Source organism: Melitaea cinxia, chromosome 12 (genome assembly GCF_905220565.1).
Source record: "Melitaea cinxia chromosome 12, ilMelCinx1.1, whole genome shotgun sequence".
Taxonomy (NCBI): domain Eukaryota; kingdom Metazoa; phylum Arthropoda; class Insecta; order Lepidoptera; family Nymphalidae; genus Melitaea; species Melitaea cinxia.
In genome coordinates this window covers 113273-134708 of record NC_059405.1, presented here as the reverse complement: position 1 = coordinate 134708, position 21436 = coordinate 113273, and the positions used below count along the sequence as shown (strand labels likewise).

The window sequence follows — 21436 nt, the reverse complement described above, 5'->3', positions numbered from 1 at the left end:
GAGGTGACCAGAGCTCCTAATGGGGATTGGAAACGGGAATTTTCCATTGTTAACGAGAATATAATAAGTAATGTGAAATAGCTAGTTAATACCATTTTTACTGTATGTGAATTAAATTAAAATTTGGTCTACGATTTAATCATTAATAACTTACGTAAAATGCGCCACATTGCGCATTACGTAAATGCGTAAATATTATTTAACATGAATTTTATAGAATAGCAATAAAGTTCAAATTGACTCTACATTTTAGTTAGAAAACGTTTGTATGGAAAAAAGGGCTGTTTTTAGGGTTTTCCCGGAAATTATTCGAATTTTTCTCATCTTTTAAACCTTCCCTAGACCTCCACAAACATTTCAAGACCAAGATAAGATAAATCCGTTTAGCCGTTTTCGAGTTTTAGCGAGACTATCGAACAGCAATTAATTTTTATATACATATATAGATTTTTATCACTCAACGCCATCCGCTAGGATTTAGTCCTGTGTACACAAACACAAACGTCCAGACCACGGTAAGTATCATTATAGCCAATGCAAATGTATGCAGACTGATCTGGTTTAATGATGCGTGTGCCGTGTCAACGGCGCCTAAACACCGTCGCGGGTTCCCACTTGGAGTTAATATTTACATATGTTAATACAAAAAAAAAAAAATTCGCATTGGAGCAGCGTGATGGATTAAGCTTTGAATCATCTCCTACGTAGTGAAATAGACTTATACCCAGCAGTGACCCCATTTCGATCGAATATAAGTAGTAACTATAGTATAAGTATAATATAACCTTAATTCAAGTCCCAAGTAGTGTATCGGAACGCATCGGGTTGCTGCGTATCATGACGTCTATTAAGTTCAGATAATAATTTTATTACATAAAGGCTTTGACGGAACCCTTTGATTTTTAGATAGATCTTTAACAACTACATAAAAATGCTACACGCAGTTGAAAACATTATAAAACCGTTTATTAAATCTCGCATTTCACTGAAAACAGGCGAAACAGATTCTGTGTGAATCTTATCTTTGTACCAACATATGAGTGATAGTCATCTAAGTATTAGCAAACTAATATAAATCTGTAGCGATGTGACAGATAAATTAGTGGTGATATCTTTGTGTTGTTTGTTATAACATTCAGAAGCGTGCAGGATAATTAACGTAAAAGAAAAAATAAAATTTTATTTCAAGTCTTTACAATAAGCTGGAACATGTGAACGTGAATTTAAAGAAGATAATAAAAAAAAAACATATAATAATATTATCAGGGCGTATTATTTTCAACGGTTTAGACTGATATCAAACGAAGTAGACCAAAACAGTGTGACCATCAGTATCAGATGATCATGAGTAATTATGTTCTTATCAAAATATTATAATAAATCAATGCTACGATAAAAAACTCCATCTATCGTATCCTATTTTCAATAAAACATTCCAGGACACCGTGCACGTGCTTGCACGGGACTTTTGTAAGTCTAAATTCGAGGAGGAGAATTTTAAACTTGAAATTATGGATACAATAAAGAGTGAAGGCTTCATCGAGGATTCAGCTGAGAAAAATACATATGGTGCGGAAAAACCGATAGATCTGGATGATGTCCTCACTAATGAGCTGGGACAATTCGGTCCATTTCAACTAAGAAATTTGCTTTTGGTTGCGTTACCAATCATCATGTCCGCATTTGCGAGTGAATACATTTTTTCTGCAGCGGCAATACCCCACAGGTATTTTATTCGTTAAAATATATTTGATGCGACATAATGTCAGCAAAAATGCGTTTATCATCTTGTTTGATCCCTTAATAAATCCATAACAACAACATACGAAGTACACGTTCAATCTAAAAAAATCTACTAGGTCAACCTTGCTATTGAAAACTAGTTTTTGATATTCAATATTTTTTGGAACGAAGTTCCTTACGGCAGGCTTGACATTTGGCCGGGCGACCGAACTGAAAAAAATGTGATACTAAAACCGTAAGAAAAATATATAACGGAAGTGACGTAATATCATTCACAAGACTGTATAATATGACGTTTGTAAAACTAAAATAATATTATTATTATTTTGTTTGATTTATTTTATTTTACGGAATTTGTTATTTTCTAAAATTCTAAATTTCCTGAATACTTTTATGTACTTAATTAAAAACCAATCAACAAAATTAAAAAAAATCAAGAACTAGAAATTATGTATAAATTTTTTTTTTCAAATTATCTTGTCTAATTTTTAAACAGTAAGGACTCTATTAAAAACATGTATTTGTGTAATTTAAACACGTTCATAATAAAAAAAAAAAATTTTAGATGTAAGATTTCAGAATGTGGGGAAAGAATAAAATTAGAAGAATTTGAACCAGAATGGATCCGAATAGCTATACCGGAGACGAGTAGAGGACTTTCCAGTTGCCAGAGATTCGCGTCTCGCGGCCTTGGTATAAATGGTTCCCTGGACAACTGCCCAGCAGATCTCTTCGATCCAGACTCAACAGTTGACTGTGATGGGTTTGTCTATGCGAGAGACAATTCTGTCGTCTATGATGTGAGTGATCGTTGATAATAAATTACAACACACATACATACACATCTTTACTCATATGTTAATTGTTTTTAAATTAATTAATTTTTGTACCTCGTCTTGGCAATATATAATTCATATTAAACACGTTGTTGCAGTTTGACTTAGGGTGCCAAGAATGGCTGCGAGCTTTAGCGGGGACTTTAAACAGTATAGGAACACTGCTGGTATTACCAATCACTGGTTACGTCTCAGATCGATTTGGTAGAAGAATTGCTCTTGTGATAAATGTCCTTAATCTGGCGATCTTCGGTATCATCAGAGCATTTTCTGTCAATTACCCAATGTATTTGATTTTACAAATTGTTCAAACGACTCTCGGTGCTGGAACCTTCAGCTCGGCCTATATTTTCGGTAAGAGACATTTAGCCTTTTATAAATATAATATGGCCTATCTTACAAAAACATATGGTATACAATACGAGTAAATTGCTTGGGTCAATTTTCAAATGAATTGTCAATTACTGAGTTGTCAAGTCCTAAATTTGTATGTGAATGTTACTTGTTGTTATTCTAAAAACTCGAAACATATCATAAATACTTTGAACGGAATTTTAGGATTGTGATCGCCAATACTCAACGTACAGTGATAAATAAGTTCCACGCTCTTTCTCATCAGGAGAAGAAGTGAAATAGTTGGAACATTACACTACAACTAACTAAATACTTTTTAATTTTTATTTTAGCTGCTGAGTTAGTGGGGCCCAAATATCGTGTACTAACGAGCGCAACGTCGACGTCAATGTTTGCCCTGGGTCAAGTAGTACTTGGTAGCGTAGCTTGGGTAATTCGGCCATGGCGATACATGATTTTAGCTCTGCACATACCTTGCTTCCTAATAATTAGCTACTACTGGTTACTAAGCGAAAGTGTAAGGTGGCTAATCTCAAAACAAAAGTTTGAAGAAGCTAGAAAGGTGTTAGAAAATGTAGCCAGAGTTAACAAGAAACAAATAAGTGAGAAGTCTATGGCGGGTCTACTCACTCCTCCACAGACGTCTGTTCCTTCAGATGTAAGTAAAATAATAGTCACTCGAATCGTATAATTTTCCAGAAATACACAAAATATTTATAGTAATATTTAAGCGTTTTTATCAGAGTTTTAAATAACATAAAAACTACTATCTAACGTTTATATGATAGGGGATCATCGACTTTACCTTAGTATGTCTCGAAAATTTTGTACAAAATATCTCAGAATATAGTGTAGGTAAATATGTCTAACAATCTACATTAACAATTTTATTAAAAATAATATCGTAAACAAGGTCTTCTCATAGTTTAATTCCATTATCATATCAGCTACATCTTTGTGTTTTGTGCGGTGTTGCTTTTTTAATTATTTTTTGTATAGGGCGAGAAACCCAGCCTCATAAAAACCGTAATCCGTTCCAAAGTCTTGCTCAGAAGAGTATGTACCACGCCAATATGGTGGATCACCACTACGTTTGTGTACTACGGGCTGTCTATCAACTCGACAAGTCTTTCCGAGAGCATGCACCTCAACTACATATTGACTGTTGCCATTGAGATCCCCGGATTTTACACCGCCATCTTCGTACTCGACAGAGTTGGCAGGAAGGCTACTTTGTCAGTTGGGTACTTCTTTAGCGCAGCTTGTAACATCGCCTTTTCCTTTATCCCTAATGGTAAGTGTTTGATCTGAATTTGTTTTATTTTAAGTTTTCCGCAGTTTCTTTCTGTTCATGACCGTGGGTTTTCTTTGAATCAAATAATTTAATGAACATCAGTCATTCATCCAGTCATTTTTTTAATGAATTTGAAAAACGCCAAGTATTATTTTTTTAATTTTTTGTTTTGTTTGATATAGTAATAAAATTCGTAAATAAGTGTTAGCGTTCAATTTAATTTATGATAAAAGTTTGTGATTATATATCGATTATATGTATCGACGAATATTTTTTATCATTTTATCGACTGTTTGAAAAAAGTTTTCCATTTCCTTAGATTTGATTAATTCTTTCGTGAGTAAATTTTATACATTGTAAACTTAATTATGTTTTACATTTATATACTTACTTTTATGTTTACTTTATTTATTTGGTATTTATGTTCAATGCTGATGTTACCTCATTGAGAAATAATTAATAGTAATTTTTGCAATCCTTATAAGAGCACGACCTGAGTTTCTTACTAAATATTATATTTTAATTTTAACAACTTTTGACTCTTACCTTTTATTTCTTATGTTCCTAGATTACTTCGTCGTGAGATTGATAATTTTCTTGCTGGGCAAGTTCGCCATATCGACTGTGATGACGTCACTATACCTGTACACGTCAGAGCTTTACCCGACGGAGTTCCGTCACAGTCTGCTCGCCTTTTCCTCGATGGTCGGCAGAATGGGCTCTATAACGGCACCTCTAACTCCTGTACTTGTAAGTAGTAAATTGTAATACTTATAACTAAGTAGTCACCGTCTCGTTTATGGTGGTATTATTAATATTTACCCTGAAATGTAAGTGACAATCTTAAAGTTTTCAAGTCTCATAAAATTCCGTATGTTATAGAAGGTCAAAGGTTATAAAAATCGAATTTTTATGAAATATTACTCTCACTTTAGCCTATCGCAGTCTATTGCTGGACATAGGTCTTCACAAGTTCGCGCCAAAAATGGCGTGAACTTATGTGTGTTGCCCATAGTCACCACACTGGGCAAGCGTGTTGGTGACCGCAGTACTGGCTTTGTCGCACCGAAGACGCTGCTGCCCGTCTTCAGCCTGTGTATTTCAAAGTCAGCAGTTGGATGGTTATTCCACCACCGGTCAGCTTTTTAAGTTCCAAGGTGGTAGTGGAACTGTGTTATCCTTTAGTCGCCTCTTACGACACCCACGAGAAGAGAGGGGGTAGCTATATTCATTACTGCCGTAACCACACAGCAGAATACTACTAATACCACTAAAATGTTTTTTAAAGGTATATAAGTATCGTATATATACCTACATCTACGTACTTATTTTACTTATGTAATAATTTAGTTTCCATGCAGAGTCGCGTCGCGCCGAGTCACCTTTAAAGATAGCGCATCAGTATTTAACTTATTTATATCAAAAATTATTACAAAACAATCAATAATTATTAAATATACTTTGATATCTCTGATACACTTGACGCATTACGATAATATTAAGCATATATTATTGGCGTGTTAGGGAAAAAGATGAGGATTGATTGTTACGATGCGCGCGCACACCGTCACAAAAGGCCGACACGTTAAAGTTAGCTAGCTTACGAAGTAGAAGTTACCAACATTAAGTTAGCTAGCTTATAAAGTATAACTTCTTACGTGCTTACATAAGTACACACACACTTTTTTATGCAGCTAGGTTGGTAAACAAGCATACGGCTCCCATGATAGCAAGCGATTACCGTAGCTTATGCAACACCAGAAGCATCGCAAGCGCTTTTCCAACTCTAACCCGAATCCCCCCAGGAGGTCTGGTTACCTTACTCATCAACAGGAACACAATACTGCTTGAAAGCAATACCTATTATTTCGCTGTAGTAAAAAAATCTTATTTTTAAAAGGCTACTTCTTCAGAGAGAAACGATCTTTCTTAATATCAAACTGCAAGACTTGTCTTGTCTTGTTGTTCCAGGATTGTACCTAACATCCATTTTTTTTGTAGATGGACTATTGGCACGGCATTCCATCTATGATGTTCGGCGGTATGGCTGTCCTCTCCGGTCTCCTAGTTCTCACCCAGCCGGAAACCTTGGGCTCGAAAATGCCCAATACTTTAGCGGAAGCTGAGGCCATCGGCAAAATAAAGTGAAAAGTGTATAACACGAGTTGATACCGCCTCTAGATTAAATTTATTATAATATAATATTCGTATCTCAACACAACGAAACGTGACTATATTTTGATATTTATAAGGATCTAGCGAGTTAAGGTAGAATATTAATTTGTTTTTTAAATATAAAACTGTCGAGACATGTTTTTAGTACTCCTTAGTTATTATTAAATTTTATTAGTAATTTATCTATTTTCCTTATACCATAATGGTTTTAGTATATATATTGTTGATTAGCTATCGTGTAAAAAATATGGATGGACAGAGGTCGCTAGCAGTGTATATATGTATATGCTGTGGTCAGTTTACGCAGTTCCATTTGACTCACTTAACTATATTCTCTAATCTTCTTTAGTGATATAAACTCTAAATTCATAAATACAACAAGAAAATAATTAACAACACAGCTTAAAAAGCAGTATTATATAGCTGTGACCTTCTGCAAGGTTGAGGTACTTCCCCAGTTGGACTGCTCCAGAGTTTGAGCAAGATATTTCCCACTATGCCCGACCTCAGTCAGTATTAACAGAATAATAATAATAAAAATACTCTTTATTGTACACCATTAAAAGAAACAACAAAAAAAAAACATAAAATGAAAGCTGTACAAAGGCGGTCTTATCGCTGAAAGAGCGATCTCTTCCAGACTACCTTTGGGTATAGGACACGAAATAGAAACTGCAGTTAGGAAGTAAACAAACGATTGGTGTGCGAATTAAAATACTCGAACAAAGTACTAATAGACAATATATAATAATAAACATACATAATACAGAATCTTAAGTATTTACAATATTTTTACATATAATTCTTATAACATTTGTAAAAAATAATAAAATTGCAATAAAAATATCTCACTATATTCATTAAAATACTTCTATACAAAATATATTCTTTTCAAACGGCTATTTATAAAAATATACACACTAAACTGGCACAGTTTTCTCATTCACTTTACAATTAATATTATTTATAGCTATCGTAACATTAATAAATCACTTTTGCTTTTAAAAACTCATTTAAATTAACGTATGTCTATTTCAATAGTTCTCTCATTTCTATTTCTTCTCTAGAGTTTCACTGTCTGATTATGAACGCCCACTCAACTGCTTCCAGTACGGTGAAAGTTTTTCTCGAAGCTCCGGAAACACACAGCCATTAAAAAAACACAAACGCACGTAGAATGACACCTGCAAACCGGTTGCAGTGACTACTGTTTCAACATGGCACTTGGTATTTATCTTTGATGAACGGTATGAGTTACTTCGTCACGCATTGCTGGCATCGTTATTGTCTCCTGGAGCATCGATGCGTTCTGCATCACTAACTCTGTCCGGTAGCGCGGTTCTGCTCGTATCTGGTAGACAGAGAGTCAGCAATGCTGTACCTAAGGCTGCCAATGCGAAGGTCAAACTTGGTAGACCTGACATGTATTTTTCCTGAAAAACAAATCGTTCTAAGTTTTTGTCATAGACTCAACGAGTATTAAGAAAAAAAAATCCTATGTTGGATATCTGAAAATATAATATAGGCACAAATGTGAAAATCAAGTCAAACGCTTATAAGACCTATTATTGTTTTTTACAAAAGTGGAGATTGAACGTGCAACAGCAATCATAAGAGAATTTACAAGCCTTGTTTTACACAATATGACTGATAATTTAGTTGCTAAAATAGCACATATAAAATTAAGTTTCGATTAAAAAAAATCCATAAATAATTAAACAGGAAAAAATCTAATATTAACTTACCAGCAATGGTGCTTGAGGAGCCAACACAGACCCGAGACGGCCAAAAGTGTTGGCAATATTAGTAAGTGAGTTACGAGACGTGGTCGGGAACAGCTCCATCGCTACAACGTATACTGAGAAATTGCCATAACTGCTGCACATTTTGCCCGCCATGTAGAAAATAACGGAAACCCACCAAACAGCTGTGAAAAGATATGTAATTAATAAGTCATAATTGTCCTTAAAATTGTACCAGTTATTAAATTAAACTTTCACACAAAAAGCTTAGACATTAAATTAGCAAAACAATACTTGTAGCATATCATTAATTGATAACAGAGTAAATAAAAACAGAGAATGGAACTCACATTTGTGTACAAAAGCTGACGTCATAAAGAACAGTGCACACAGACAGTACGCTACACATATCGGCGTTTTTCTACCAAACCTTGTCAGAGTAAAAGCAGTGACTATTCTCGTAGGGACATCCACGAGCATCATGATAGAGTAGTTGAGATACTTGCTGCCAGAGATGCTGGTAGTGTAGATGATGGCCCCGCTGTGCACGAATATACAAGAAAAAAAGCAAGCTGCCATGATCGCCATACGAACGACGATGGCTTTCGAGCGGAGTACTGAAAATATTTGTGGTCTTTCGGTTTCGGGCTGACCGTTCTGAAAAAGTAATTATTATTTAGTTTCTTATTTGAGTAATCTTCAAAATCAATTTTCAATTGATATTTTGAATAGTATCAGGCCTGTCTATATGTCTCATAGGAATATTTTATTGAGGTTGGCCACCGTAGAAAATGTCTTGCTCAAAGTTTACAACGTCTCGTCCGATTCGCCAGACGGGCTGTGTCCTTAAATTATAGAAAATAACGGATAAATAATACTGCTTTTAAATAGGATTGTGTTCCTGGGATAAGTAAGGTAGGCAGAGCAGAGGTCGCCTATACAAATAAATTAAATTGGAATGTCTGTTTGTAATTTTTAAAATAACCTCTTTTAACTAAATTCGTGTGTATATACGTTACATATACAAAAATATCATTTTTTTATAATATTTGTCTGTCTGCCTGTTTGTTCCGGCTAATCTCTGAAACGGTTGGACCGATTTTGACGGGACTTTTACTGGCAGATAGCCGATGTAATAAGAAGTAACTTAGGCTACTTTTATTTTAGATTTTTTTAATAACTCTGCGAACTGTTCTATAGTTATTTTATTAAATTCTACGCGAACGAAGTCGCGGGAACAGCTAGTTAATAATAAATGACTAAATTTTACATTAGAATAATTTATTTGGAATTTTTGGTTTTCAACTTGTACCTTCTCAACCTTACTTCTCTCTTCCGTGATACTCGTGAGCATTTCCTTTGCCTTATTGGAAAGCGTTATATTGTTAATTTTCGCTACTTTATTTAATACTCGAACCGCTTCATCTTTCCTATTGTGCGCTAACAGCCATCTCACGCCTTCGTCGACGAGAAATATGTAAAACAGCTAGAAAGAGTAATTCATATTTCAAGTGTAATTAGTACAAAATAATATAATAAAATTAGTCTTTCAAACGATTTTAAACGAAAATGAGTTTATTATCTTATAATATTTCAAAGCTTTATCATATATTATTTTATATCAAGTAGTTAGTAAATATAAAATAAATAAAATACTATATATCGTTTTACGTTTTATAAATATGCAATTTCCTTCAAGACAATTATTTTCCTGTCTAGCTAAATAATCTAGACAGATTAAAATGAATTTATTATAAATAAAAATAAATATCTTATTATTATTATTATAAAAGTAAAATACCACAATTAAAAGAGGTGCGTAAATTGCGCGCATCATATGTCTCCAATATGGAATCTTCCAGGCTATGAGTCCAAAGAACGCGCCGCCCAAGCTGGCCAAAATGTCTGATATGCAAGAAAACGCGACCCTGTTCTCTTGACTCACTAATTCTAAAGCTGAAACACAAAATATCTGCTATCTAGAAATCTTACAAAAGGGGAAACTAAAAATAAAAAAGTGTGTGTGTGTGCAATACACAATATAAATGAAACTTCCGAAAAGTCGTAGGAAGGACGTGCATGTCGTGTTTGTTTTAATATGGTTGTACATTTAGAACACACAGGCCGAAGAAGGGCAGCAGCGTCTTCGGTGCGACAAAGCCAGTCCTGCGGTCACCAACCCGCCTGCCCAGCGTGGTGATAGTGTTATTGATAAGGTAATTATCTAGTATTCGTTGTGCCCCTTGGTTTTACACGCTTTACTTTGAGGAAAAAATATATGAATAGCCTTTGATGAAATGAGCTATCCAACACAAAATAATTTCTTAATTCGAGCCAGTAGTTCCCGAGATTAGTGTGTTTAAAGAAATATTTTAACCAACTTTTCAGCTTTATAATATGAATATAGATTCAATTGACCAAACATAATTATATAATTTTGAATTGCGGTTTTAACGCATTTGTAGTAATAAATAAAGAGGTTTTTTCCAACTCACATAATACCATAGACGCGTTGCCGTATCCCAGTGCTGTTTCCAGAAACTCCAGTACTATTAACATCCAATAATTGAAGGCAAAGGACTTTAGCACGCCGGCCGCGCCCACCATTAGCGGCGTGCCAACAATTATCACCTTTCTGCCGTATCTATAGAACAATTCCAAAGCTCATTAATAAGATAAGCACATAATTATGATATTTTTTAAATCTGTTATCACAATCAGTTTTAATCAATTACACATACACACTCACACAACACACACGTGTGACAGAATCAACAACAAGGCTATAAAAATAGGATTCGGGTATTTGTTAGACCTTTAACCTGACTGTTCAGCATAATATTGAGTTGCAAATACACTCCACGTCAATGGTCAAAGTAGATAATAGTTTTGGTCTAAAAAAAAGAGAACCACAGAATATTAGTAATTATAGATCGGTAAGCCTACCTTCACTATATAAACTTTTTTCATCCATAATAGAGAAGAAAATATAATAATAGAAATCACTTCGACACTCTACATCACTTATCGATTTGGTAAGTTCTACACACTCAAGAAGAGGCATTGGATTATATACAAGTCCTAAAAAAACATTAATGACAATAGTATTACCAGAGTGAAGTTGGAGACCACTGGGCCACCCATACGAATAAAAAGAGATGTAAGGCAAGGATTCAAGGCCAACAATCTTTATAGCGGTGCTTGAATCCATTATCCGTAAACTAAACTGGGAGAAAGTCGGCATAAACATAAGCGGGTCTTATCTGGGTCATCTTAGATTTGCTGACGATATAGTTCTGCTATCAGGAAGCACAAACTACTACAACTGATGATTAACTCTCTACAAGAAGAAAGTCGTAAAGTAGAGGCCTACTTTAATAAAAGAAACCAACTTAAATAAAACTAAATTCATGATGAACCATACAAAAACTCCTGTATAGCTCAAAAATCTGCCTTTATCCTACGTTGATACCTATATTTACCTGGGTAAACAAATTTCATTTAATGAACACAACACGAACTAGGAGTAGAAAGAAGAGTCAATATCACTTGGGAGAAGTTCTGGAACCTAAAAGAAATTCCATAAAGTGACTTGCCGATAAGATTGAAAAGTAGAGTTATGAACAACTGCCTACTCCCCTCACTAACATACGCCTGAAAAACCTGGAAATTTATTTAAAATTAAAGTAAAGAATGTACCTGTCTGAAATTAATCCTGAGATTACGAATGAAAAAACAAGTCCCAGATTGTGGACAGTTCCAATCAGCGTTCTCTTCCACGGCTGACAGCCCAAGTCGAACTGAAAAGATACAAACGTCTTACCGTTAATTTTTGTGTTGAAATAAATTAATCGGTTTAGTAATAGCAAAAGGAGTTAGGTAATTATATCTACTGTTTTGATTACGTAATTTTTTTTTGTACATACTTGTTCAAAACACTAACTAATATTGTGTATGATTCAATATCGTTGCATTTAAAAGTTGTCCAATGCTCGACAGATGGCGTGTGTATCAACATCACTCACTCACTCACTTCAGCCTATTGCAGTCCACTGCTAGACGTAGGCCTCCATAAGTTCGCGTCAAAAATGGCGCGAACTCGTGTGTTTTGCCCATAGTCGCCACGCTGGGCAGACGGTTTGGTGACCGCAGGGCTGGCTTTGTCGCACCGAAGACACTGCTGCCCGTTTTCGGCCTGTGTATTTCAAAGCCAGCAGTTGAATGGTTATCCCGCCATCGATCGGCTTTTTAAGTTCCAAGGTGATAGTGGAACTGAAAAAAGGCGTATCAACATAGCTTGTGCTAAAACTCTATTTACGCGGTATAATATGTAAGATTAATGATGTAAATAAACGCGCGATCGGTCTTCGGCGTCGGTGGTCGATACGTAGATCAGAATACTATCGTGGTTTTATTTATTCAACCCTTCAAGCAGTTCACAACTAGTTCAAAAGTCGACCCCAGCCGCTGGAGCACGTCAGGTGCTATACAATAAAATTAATAGTTATTTATCTCTAAAAATTATTGAAATTACTTTTATGTTTGTACTACTTTACCAAATCAACAAATACATATCAGACTATAAGTACATAAAGTATGATCAATGTGAATTTATGTTTAAAAATTAAATTGTCAATCTATAATTTGTAGGTAAATAAAAATAGATCAAAATATGCTATGATGAACTACAATTAGTTGGTAATTTTTCAATGCCAGGCAAAAGCATCTTCTCCTTCAAAGAAGAAAGGTTAAGCATTAACATAATTTGCTTAACTGCACGATTTTCTACCAAAAGTGATTACTTTTTTTTAATCACTAGGGTGGCAAACAATCGAACAGCTCACCTGACTGTAAGCTGTAACATTGCTAGTGCGTTACTGGCTCCAACCAGTAATTCTACCCAGAAGCTCTGGCTACCTTCCCACAGGAATACAATATATTATCACCACCATCATCACAGCAGCCTTTCGCAGTCCACTACTGTAGTGCTATTCTGTAAGAACATTTTCGTGTCTCGACAGCGGAATCCGCGGTGAGATATCAAATTCGTATTCATTAAAACTCGACAGTCCCGTAGCGCCACACTTGTGAGTGCGGCGACGAGTCGAACCCTGTTGCGTGAGAACGGAGACATTTAATAGTATGAATTCGGTATTCTGTAAGGGGATTTACCGCTTCACACATCACAATTCGACACTTGATTCGACACTTGACTACATGCACATATTCTAAAATAAAGTCATAAGAAAAGAATATCGATAAAATAAACACAGCTCTAAATTGCCGCTCTTCGATTCGACACTCACTTCCCATCGCTTGTGCGTACGGAATGTTTACAGAATTCAAAACCAAGGTGAAGTGGGTTCGCTTTCGAAGTGAGCGCTGTCACTCAGGTGAAGCTCGATATCGAAATTGTTATTTACAGAATAGCCCTGCTGGATATAGGCCTCCACAAGTTCACGCCAAAAATGGGGTGAACTCATGTGTTTTGCCCATAGTCACTACGCTGGGCAGGCGGGTTGGTGACCGCAGGGCTGGCTATTTCGCAACGAAGACGCTGCTGCCCGTCTTCGGCCGGTGTATTTCAAAGCCAACAGTTGGGTTGTTATCCCGCCATCGGTCGGCTTTTTAAGATCCAAGGTAGTAGTGGAACTGTGTTATCCCTTAGTCGCCTCTTACGACACCCACGGGAAGAGAGGAGGTGGCCATATTCTTTGATGCCGTAACCACAGAGCATTATACACAATATATAAAGAAGTAAAATTAAATAAAACACTTAAATACTTGCGTAATTATGCATCTATGTTAAAGTAATTGATTACACCTATTTTTAATGATAAGCAGTATCAGCAAGTACACAATAATGAAGCGGCGGGGGGCATTTTATCTTGATTGGATAACGAGCGCGTATCACGAACAATAGCAATAACAAGATACTAATACATTGCTTGTTTACATTATTTTGCAGTTTTGCGTAATTGACCATCGTATCAATGTGTTTAAAGTATGTTACAATTTTGATACAGAATTAGTTGACAATCCGCATTAGAGCAGCGTGATGGATTAAGCTCTGAATCTTCTCCTACATGAAGAGGTCTATGCCCAGCAATGGGATATTACGGCCTGAATCGTAATCGTTCGATGACAATAATAATACAGGTTCTAGATATGCGAGTATTTTTAGGGGGAAATAGTATATCACATGCTGATCATGTGACCTAATCTTGGGTGAAAGCGTGTTTCCATAAAGGGGAAGAAACGGAGATCAACACTCCGCGCTGCTCTAGTGCGATCGACTGATAATTCCCTTGGCTGACTATAAACAGATGCTTATGGTTGAACAAGGCCTTATGTGTTCTTTGAGGCACGGTGGAGAAACACATATGGGCATACAGCCAGGTAAGACGCAGATATTTATTATCGATCTAGATTTATGACCTTGCGGACGGCTTCTAACAGGGATTGAATTCGCGGACGTCGGCGTTAGTATACCCCACTGACACACTTTAGAACATTTTTGAATATAATATCAAAAATTGACCGCTCCAGCGGGGTTCGAACCCGCGTCTCCGACTGACCGTGTCGGCGCTCTAGCCAATTAAGCTATGGAACGATGTACCCGCTAGATCGAAATTTTTGATATAATGATTTTTATATTCGGTTTAAGCGAACCGTGGCGCCGGCTATAGTGAGCTCTTTACAGAAACCCGTAACTATTCAAAGTTTCATATTACAATGAAAATCTTTGACAGGAGACGACACCATTCTATTTTTAATACCTACGATTTTATTTTTCCAACACGGTCAGTCGGAGAGGCGGGTTCGAACCCCGCTGGAGCGGTCATTTTTGATATGATATTCAAAAATGTTTAGAATTCCTAATGTGTGGGTAACACAAAAATAAAATCGTAGGTACACTTTGGAACGTTTCATATCCAATATCCATACTAATATTACAAAGCTGAAGAGTTTGTTTATTTGCTTAAACGAGCTAATCTCAGCAACCATTTGGTCTGGTTTGAAAAATGTTTTCAGTGTTAGATAGCTCATTTATCGAGGAAGGCTATAGGCTATATATCATCACGCTAAGACTAATAGGAGCGGAGCACCAGTGAAGCATGTTTTGAAACCGGTTTTTTTTTCCTTTTGAGAGCTTCAACTGCGTGCGCTGCGTAAACAGTTAAGTTTCGCATAAAATAATTGTGTTTGCTCGCAAACGAAACAAACCGACTTTAATTACATCGATGAGTAATACAACGTAGATCGACGAAAAAATAGTCAAGTAACTACGCGTTATCAAAGATTACTAAAAAAGTAGTTATCAGATCTCGATAAAATTTAAATGTGACCACATGATAAACATCAGCTTATTTCGATTAAATTAAAAATTGTCAAAATCGGTACACCCAGTAAAAAGTTATGCGGATTTTCGAGAGTTTCCGTCGATTTCTCTGGGAGCCCATCATCAAATCCTGGTTTCCTTATCATGGTACAAAATTAGGGATATCTCTTTTCCAATAAAAAAAAAGAATTATCAAAATCAGTACATCAAGTAAAAAGTTATGTGGTATAATACAACGTAGGTCAACGAAAAAAGCGTCAAGTAAAAACGCATTATTAGATATAACTCGAAAAGTAGTAGCTAGATCTCAAATAAATTTAAATGGGACCAAACGACATACACCACCTTCCGATTTAAAAAAAATGTCGGAATCGGTCCACCCTGTCAAAAGTTCTGAAGTCACATACATAAAAAAAACAGTCGAATGAGAATCTCCTTTTTTGGAAGTCAGTTAAAAAGTCGCGGGCAGAAGCTAGTAATGTATATAAAGATAAATAGCACATTTTCCCAAATTAAATACTAAGGAAAAGACGATAAAAGGTATAATTATAGAAAAATTATCATCTCAAAACAAGTAACAAGGAGTAAACGAGGTGATTATAGAGAATGTTATTATTATAATAGTCAAGTAATTAGTTACTATCGCTTTTTATGTTAATATACATCGAATTATATATTTATTTTAAAAGAAAGAAAATAATAATAACAGGATTTTTTCTGTAAATGGTTTTGTTAACTACGGTTTTTTAACTGTATTTATAGTCACGCACACAGATAACGTATAGCGCATCAATTTGTTTTTTGTGATATTTATTCACAGACAACATACAAATAGCAATTCTGCACAGACGTCAAGTATTGTTTAACTTGACATAGAAATAAATAATCTATAAGCTATATTTTGATTGATTGATTTAATGGCTTTTAGTTGTGCCAGTGGAGCACGGTTCATTCATTGATGATTGAGATACACGATGGAGATTGGTTGGCGTGATTGAGATAACATTCTCAATTTTGAAAAATAGGCAAAATACTTAAAATTTATTTTATTTTAAAATTGCAAAAATATAGGTTCTTTTCACTACTCTCGAGAACGAGAAAACGCTCAAAGAAAGAAAAGCAAAAAAAAACTGATGTCACAGAAAATCAGTTACGACGTATGATTTGGCACACTTACTTTCTCTTGTTTTATTTACCTCTCTAATATAGAATGTATCTATTTATTTCAGTGTCTATCTTTCGAATAAAGTCATTTATTTACATTTTTATTATGCATTAAGACAAAAATTTCTACACAAATATAAAGATATACCTGTTTGTATCTGTGTATATCAGTACCTTAGCGACGACGCTATTGTAGTCTTCATAGACGACGTCTTCGCACTCGATCTTGGTATTATACAATTATGTTTAATAACAAATATTCCTACTATACAGATATATCTGTGTCAGTACCTCAGCGACAATGCTGTTGTAGTCCTCGTAGACCACGTCCTCGCACTCGACCGTGGCGTTGGTCTCGCGCGCCTCGCACGCGGTCTCGTTCAAGGCGGGTCGGCGACACGACGCGTTCGTCGCGAAGTGCGCCGCGTAGCCCGGGGTTGACTCGCACTCCGGTATGCGGCATCTGAAAAATGCGCACGGGACACATATACGATAATATTATAAAGCTGAAAATTTTGTTTATTTAAATGTGCTAATCTAAGGAACTTCTGATTCGAATTGAAAAATTATTTTTGTGCTAGATAGCCCATTTACCGAGAAGGTCCATAGGCTATTTAGGCTTTAAATCGCGGCCACAGCTAGTATAAAAAAATAGATTGGATGAAATGGCTGGTCCAACCATTGTAACACAATCTGGCAAACATTGCAAATCGTCTTTATACAACTTTTTCTTATTACATGTAGTCTTGTGTACAAAGAAAATTAAATAAATAAATCTGTTACTTTTTTAACGCTATTGACAATAAATTTTTACTGTACAAGAAAGCTTAAATTTAACTGAGGTAGGGCACAGCAGGAATTTCCTGCTGAAAATATGGAGCAGCCAGACTGGGGTAGTACGTCGACCTTACAGAAGATCACAGATAAATAATACTGTTTTCAAGCAGTATTGTGTTCCTGTTGGTGTGTAAGGTGACCAGAACTCCTGGGGGATTGGGGATTTGGTCGGCAACGCGCTTGCGATGCTTCTGGTGTTGCTACGATAAGCTACGGTAATCTCTTGACATCAAGTGAGCCTTGTTTGCCGATCTAGTTGTATAAAAAAAATAAAATAAATACCCCGGAATTAAGTAAAAGAATTGTGGGGCAACGGGCTTACGCAGCTTGTAAAACTGCAGGGGTCTGTAGGCTAATCGCTTACTATCAGGAGAGCCGTACGCTTGTTGATAAATAATCTACATATATAAGTAAAATTTATCACTAAATGTTCTACTTTTAGTACTTAAGAAAAGCTGCAATTTCCAGAATAAGTAACGATTAATAAACTTCACGTGACATTTGCGTCATCTAGCTATAAATAGAAATTTATTACTCGTTTATATAAATTAATATTTAGCGTAATAAAAGAAAATTAATTAACTGTCTCGTACACGTGCCGCGCAAGTTCTATAATACAATCGTACATTAATATTGTTCGTAAATGTTCGTAAATCTATTTAGTGAAACAGTAAACATTTTATTGGCAATATCTTTTAATGTTAATACACGTTTGCTTTCTCGAAAAGATTATTATTTTTTTTCATTACGTGAAATACAAGAATAATAAATATAATTTATAATAGTAATAGTTATTTAGTTCTTTATTTTTAACCGACTTCCAAAAAAGGAGGAGGTTCTCAATTCGACTGTATTTTTTTTTTTTTTTTTTATGTATGTTACATCAGAACTTTTGACTGGGTGGAGCGATTTCGACAAATTTTCTTTTAATCGAAAGGTGGTGTGTGCCAATTGGTCCCATTTAAATTTATTTGAGATCTAACAACTACTTTTCGAGCTATATCTAATAATGCGTTTTTACTTGATGCTTTTTTCGTCGACCTACGTTGTATTATACCGCATGACTTTCTACTGGATGTACCGATTTTGATAATTCTTTTTTTGTTGGAAAGAAGATATCCCAAGCTTAGTACCATGATAAGAAAACCAGGATCTGATGATGGAATCCCAGAGAAATTGATGGAAATTATTGAAAATCCGCAATAACTTTTTACTGGGTATACCGATTTTGATAATTCTTTTTTTGTTGGAAAGAAGATATCCTTAGTTTAGTACCATGATAAAGAAATCAGGATCTGATGATGGGATCCTAGAGAAATCGAGGGAACTTCTTGAAAATCCGCAATAACTTTTTACTGGGTGTACCGGTTTTAATAATTTTTAATTTAATCGAAAGCTGATGTTTGTCATGTGGTGACATATAAATTTTATTGAGATCTGATAACTACTTTTTGAGTAATCTTTGATAACGCGTCGTTACTTGACTATTTTTTCGTCGATCTACGTTGTATTACTCGTCGATGTAATTGAAGTCGGTTTTTTTTTCGTTTGCGAGCAAACACAATTATGTATGTATTTTTTTTTTGTTTAAATCCTGAATGTTCAAAATCTTTTTAATATACAGACGAATTAATTATCTAAATGCTGTAACTACCTTTAAGATGAATTATATGTTTATATTTAATGTCTTGGTATATAACTGATTGTGTTTTTTTTTTTAAATATGTAATTCTGTTGGTTGTTCTACTAAATAAATAAATAAATACACATTTCAGTTGGTTAAGCTTGCAGTTTGAAACACATTTGTCAATGGATTCATAATTCTATACACGTTGAAATAACATTAAAAATAAAATGAAGTTTTATTCAGCAAATTAAAAATTGCTCATAGGACAAACCTGTGGAGAAAATAAGTATTTTATTTAAAGTTTCAAACTTTATATTATATGAAGTTAACCTTTAGAAAATAATTGTGTTTGCTCGCAAACGAAAAAAATAATCGATTTTAATTACATCGACAAGTAATACAACGTTACCTACGTTGTATTACTACCGAACTACCACGAAAAAATAGTCAAGTAAATACGCATTATCAAAGATTACTCAAAAAGTAGTCATCACGTCTCAATCAAATTTACCTAATACCAAAATAGGAACATAAGACAAGCATCAGCTTTCGATTAAAATAAAAATCATTTAAATCGGTACATCCAGTGAAAAGTTATGAGATAAAATACAATGTACTCGTAGGTCGACGAAAATATAGTCAAGATAATACGCATTATTAAAAATATAACTCGAAAAGTACTTGTCAGATATCGATTAAATTTAAATGCGACAGAATTTTAATGCGATGTTTTGAGGTAACATACATAAGACATACAGTTGAATTGAGAATCCCCTCCGTTTCCTGAAGTTCGTTAAAATGTACAAAGGCATCTTATCTCTAAAAAGAGATTCCTTGTGGGTAGTCTGGAAGAGATATCTAGTGATAAGACCGCCCGTTCCATGCGACGTAATTTTTTTTCCCTTTACGCTTTATTCTTATGTAATTTTTATATGTTATTGTATGCAATATAGTTATTTATTATAATTGTTATTCCTTCTAGCAACTTCTATACACGCGATACAGTATCATATGTCAAAGACTATGTCGTTGTGAGATCGATTCATAACTTTCAGGATAATTAAATGTTATACTTATTATTCATGCTTGGTAGGAAATTATTCACTCACATATAGGACAGATGATTTCAATAATTGAGAAAATGTTTAAATACGAAATATTGTAACAGCCGAAGCTAGTTTTTACGATTTTTAATGACATATATATATTATTTATTATTTTATTATTAGAAACTAGTTGTACCCGCGACTTCGTCCGCGTGAAATTTAAAAATAAATATATTTCTAAAATAAAATTAGCCTAAGTTACTCCTTATTACATCAGCTATCTGACAGTGAAAGTCCTGTCGAAATCTGTCCAGCCGTTTCAAAGATTAGCCGGAACAAACAGACAGACAGACAGACAATAATTGTAAAAAATGTTATTTTAGTAATGTACCGTGTATACATCCATTTACATATGCATTTAGTAAAAAGCGGTTATTTTAATATTACAAACAGAGACTGCAGTTTTATTTATTTGTATACATGTATCGCCTGCATGTAAATGTATACGATGGTACGAGGTTGATTATAATTGTAAAGATTAATTTTTTGATTTATATTTGTTTTATTTATTCACGTATTTTGTAGAAATAAGAATTCAATATATGATAGGGTGGATAACAAAGGTACTTGGATTTTGATCAATCAGTTCACATGCTAGCATACCATACTCACAAGCAACGCTTATTAATATGATCTTTACCTGTACGGAACCTCAGCGGCAGTGAAGACATAGTTATAGTTGCACATGCTGAGGAAGGAGTCTCTGAAGGCGAGCAGGAACAGCAACAGGAGCTGGTACTTGCCAAAGCTGCCCAACTCACTGAGAATGCCGTCCAAATTGAACTGCCCCTCACGCTCGTTCGCAATGTTTGACTGGACCGACATCTAGAACCAATAAGTTAATACTTGATTCCGCCTGTAGCATCCCACAGCTAGGCATAAGCCTTTTTGCCCACATAAGAGAAGGGTGAGAGCTTAATCAATTTAATAAAGTGGGTGTCGTAAGAGGCAACTAAGGGATAACTCAGGTCCGCTGGCACCTTGGAACTTAGCGGGATAACCATCCAACTACTGGCTTTGAAATATACAGGCCGAAGACGGGCAGCAGCGTCTTCGGTGCGACAAAGCCAGCCCTGCGGTCACCAACCCGCCTGCCCAGAGTGGTGACTATGGGCAAAACACATGACTTCACGTTATTTTTGGCGTAAACTTGTGGAGGCCTATGTACAGCAATGGGCTGTATAGGCTGTAATGATGAGAGCTTAATTTACAACAA

At 35.1% G+C, this 21436-nt stretch overlaps 2 protein-coding genes across 2 annotated transcripts; one reads left to right on the top strand and one right to left on the bottom strand.

Annotated features, from left to right (window-relative positions):
* Positions 1-1511: 1511 nt before the first annotated feature.
* LOC123658601 (organic cation transporter protein-like) lies at positions 1512-6584 on the top strand. Its single transcript, XM_045593971.1, has 7 exons — positions 1512-1726; positions 2309-2543; positions 2678-2933; positions 3266-3591; positions 3933-4227; positions 4796-4977; positions 6229-6584. Exons 1-7 carry the CDS (start codon positions 1512-1514, stop codon positions 6373-6375), a joined length of 1656 nt encoding a protein of 551 aa, XP_045449927.1. The 3' UTR covers positions 6376-6584.
* Positions 6585-7267: 683 nt separating this feature from the next.
* Positions 7268-21045, bottom strand: LOC123658600 (organic cation transporter protein-like). Its single transcript, XM_045593970.1, has 9 exons — positions 20861-21045; positions 16942-17113; positions 11844-11944; positions 10640-10788; positions 9946-10100; positions 9451-9630; positions 8495-8792; positions 8148-8329; positions 7268-7835 (listed from the first exon to the last, which is right to left on the bottom strand). Exons 1-9 carry the CDS (start codon positions 21043-21045, stop codon positions 7665-7667), a joined length of 1593 nt encoding a protein of 530 aa, XP_045449926.1. The 3' UTR covers positions 7268-7664.
* Positions 21046-21436: the final 391 nt, after the last annotated feature.

Excerpts from the sequence above, each read along its gene's own strand:
- LOC123658601 (XM_045593971.1), top strand. The coding sequence starts at position 1,512 with ATGGATACAATAAAGAGTGAAGGCTTCATCGAGGATTCAGCTGAGAAA. Across the intron at positions 4,228-4,795 it reads CTTTTCCTTTATCCCTAATG|ATTACTTCGTCGTGAGATTG; the intron begins GTAAGTGTTTGA and ends TTATGTTCCTAG. Across the intron at positions 4,978-6,228 it reads CACCTCTAACTCCTGTACTT|ATGGACTATTGGCACGGCAT; the intron begins GTAAGTAGTAAA and ends TTTTTTTTGTAG.
- LOC123658600 (XM_045593970.1), bottom strand. The coding sequence starts at position 21,045 with ATGTCGGTCCAGTCAAACATTGCGAACGAGCGTGAGGGGCAGTTCAAT. Across the intron at positions 10,101-10,639 it reads CAACGCGTCTATGGTATTAT|CTTTAGAATTAGTGAGTCAA; the intron begins GTGAGTTGGAAA and ends TTTGTGTTTCAG. Across the intron at positions 9,631-9,945 it reads ACGCACCTCTTTTAATTGTG|CTGTTTTACATATTTCTCGT; the intron begins GTATTTTACTTT and ends TACTCTTTCTAG.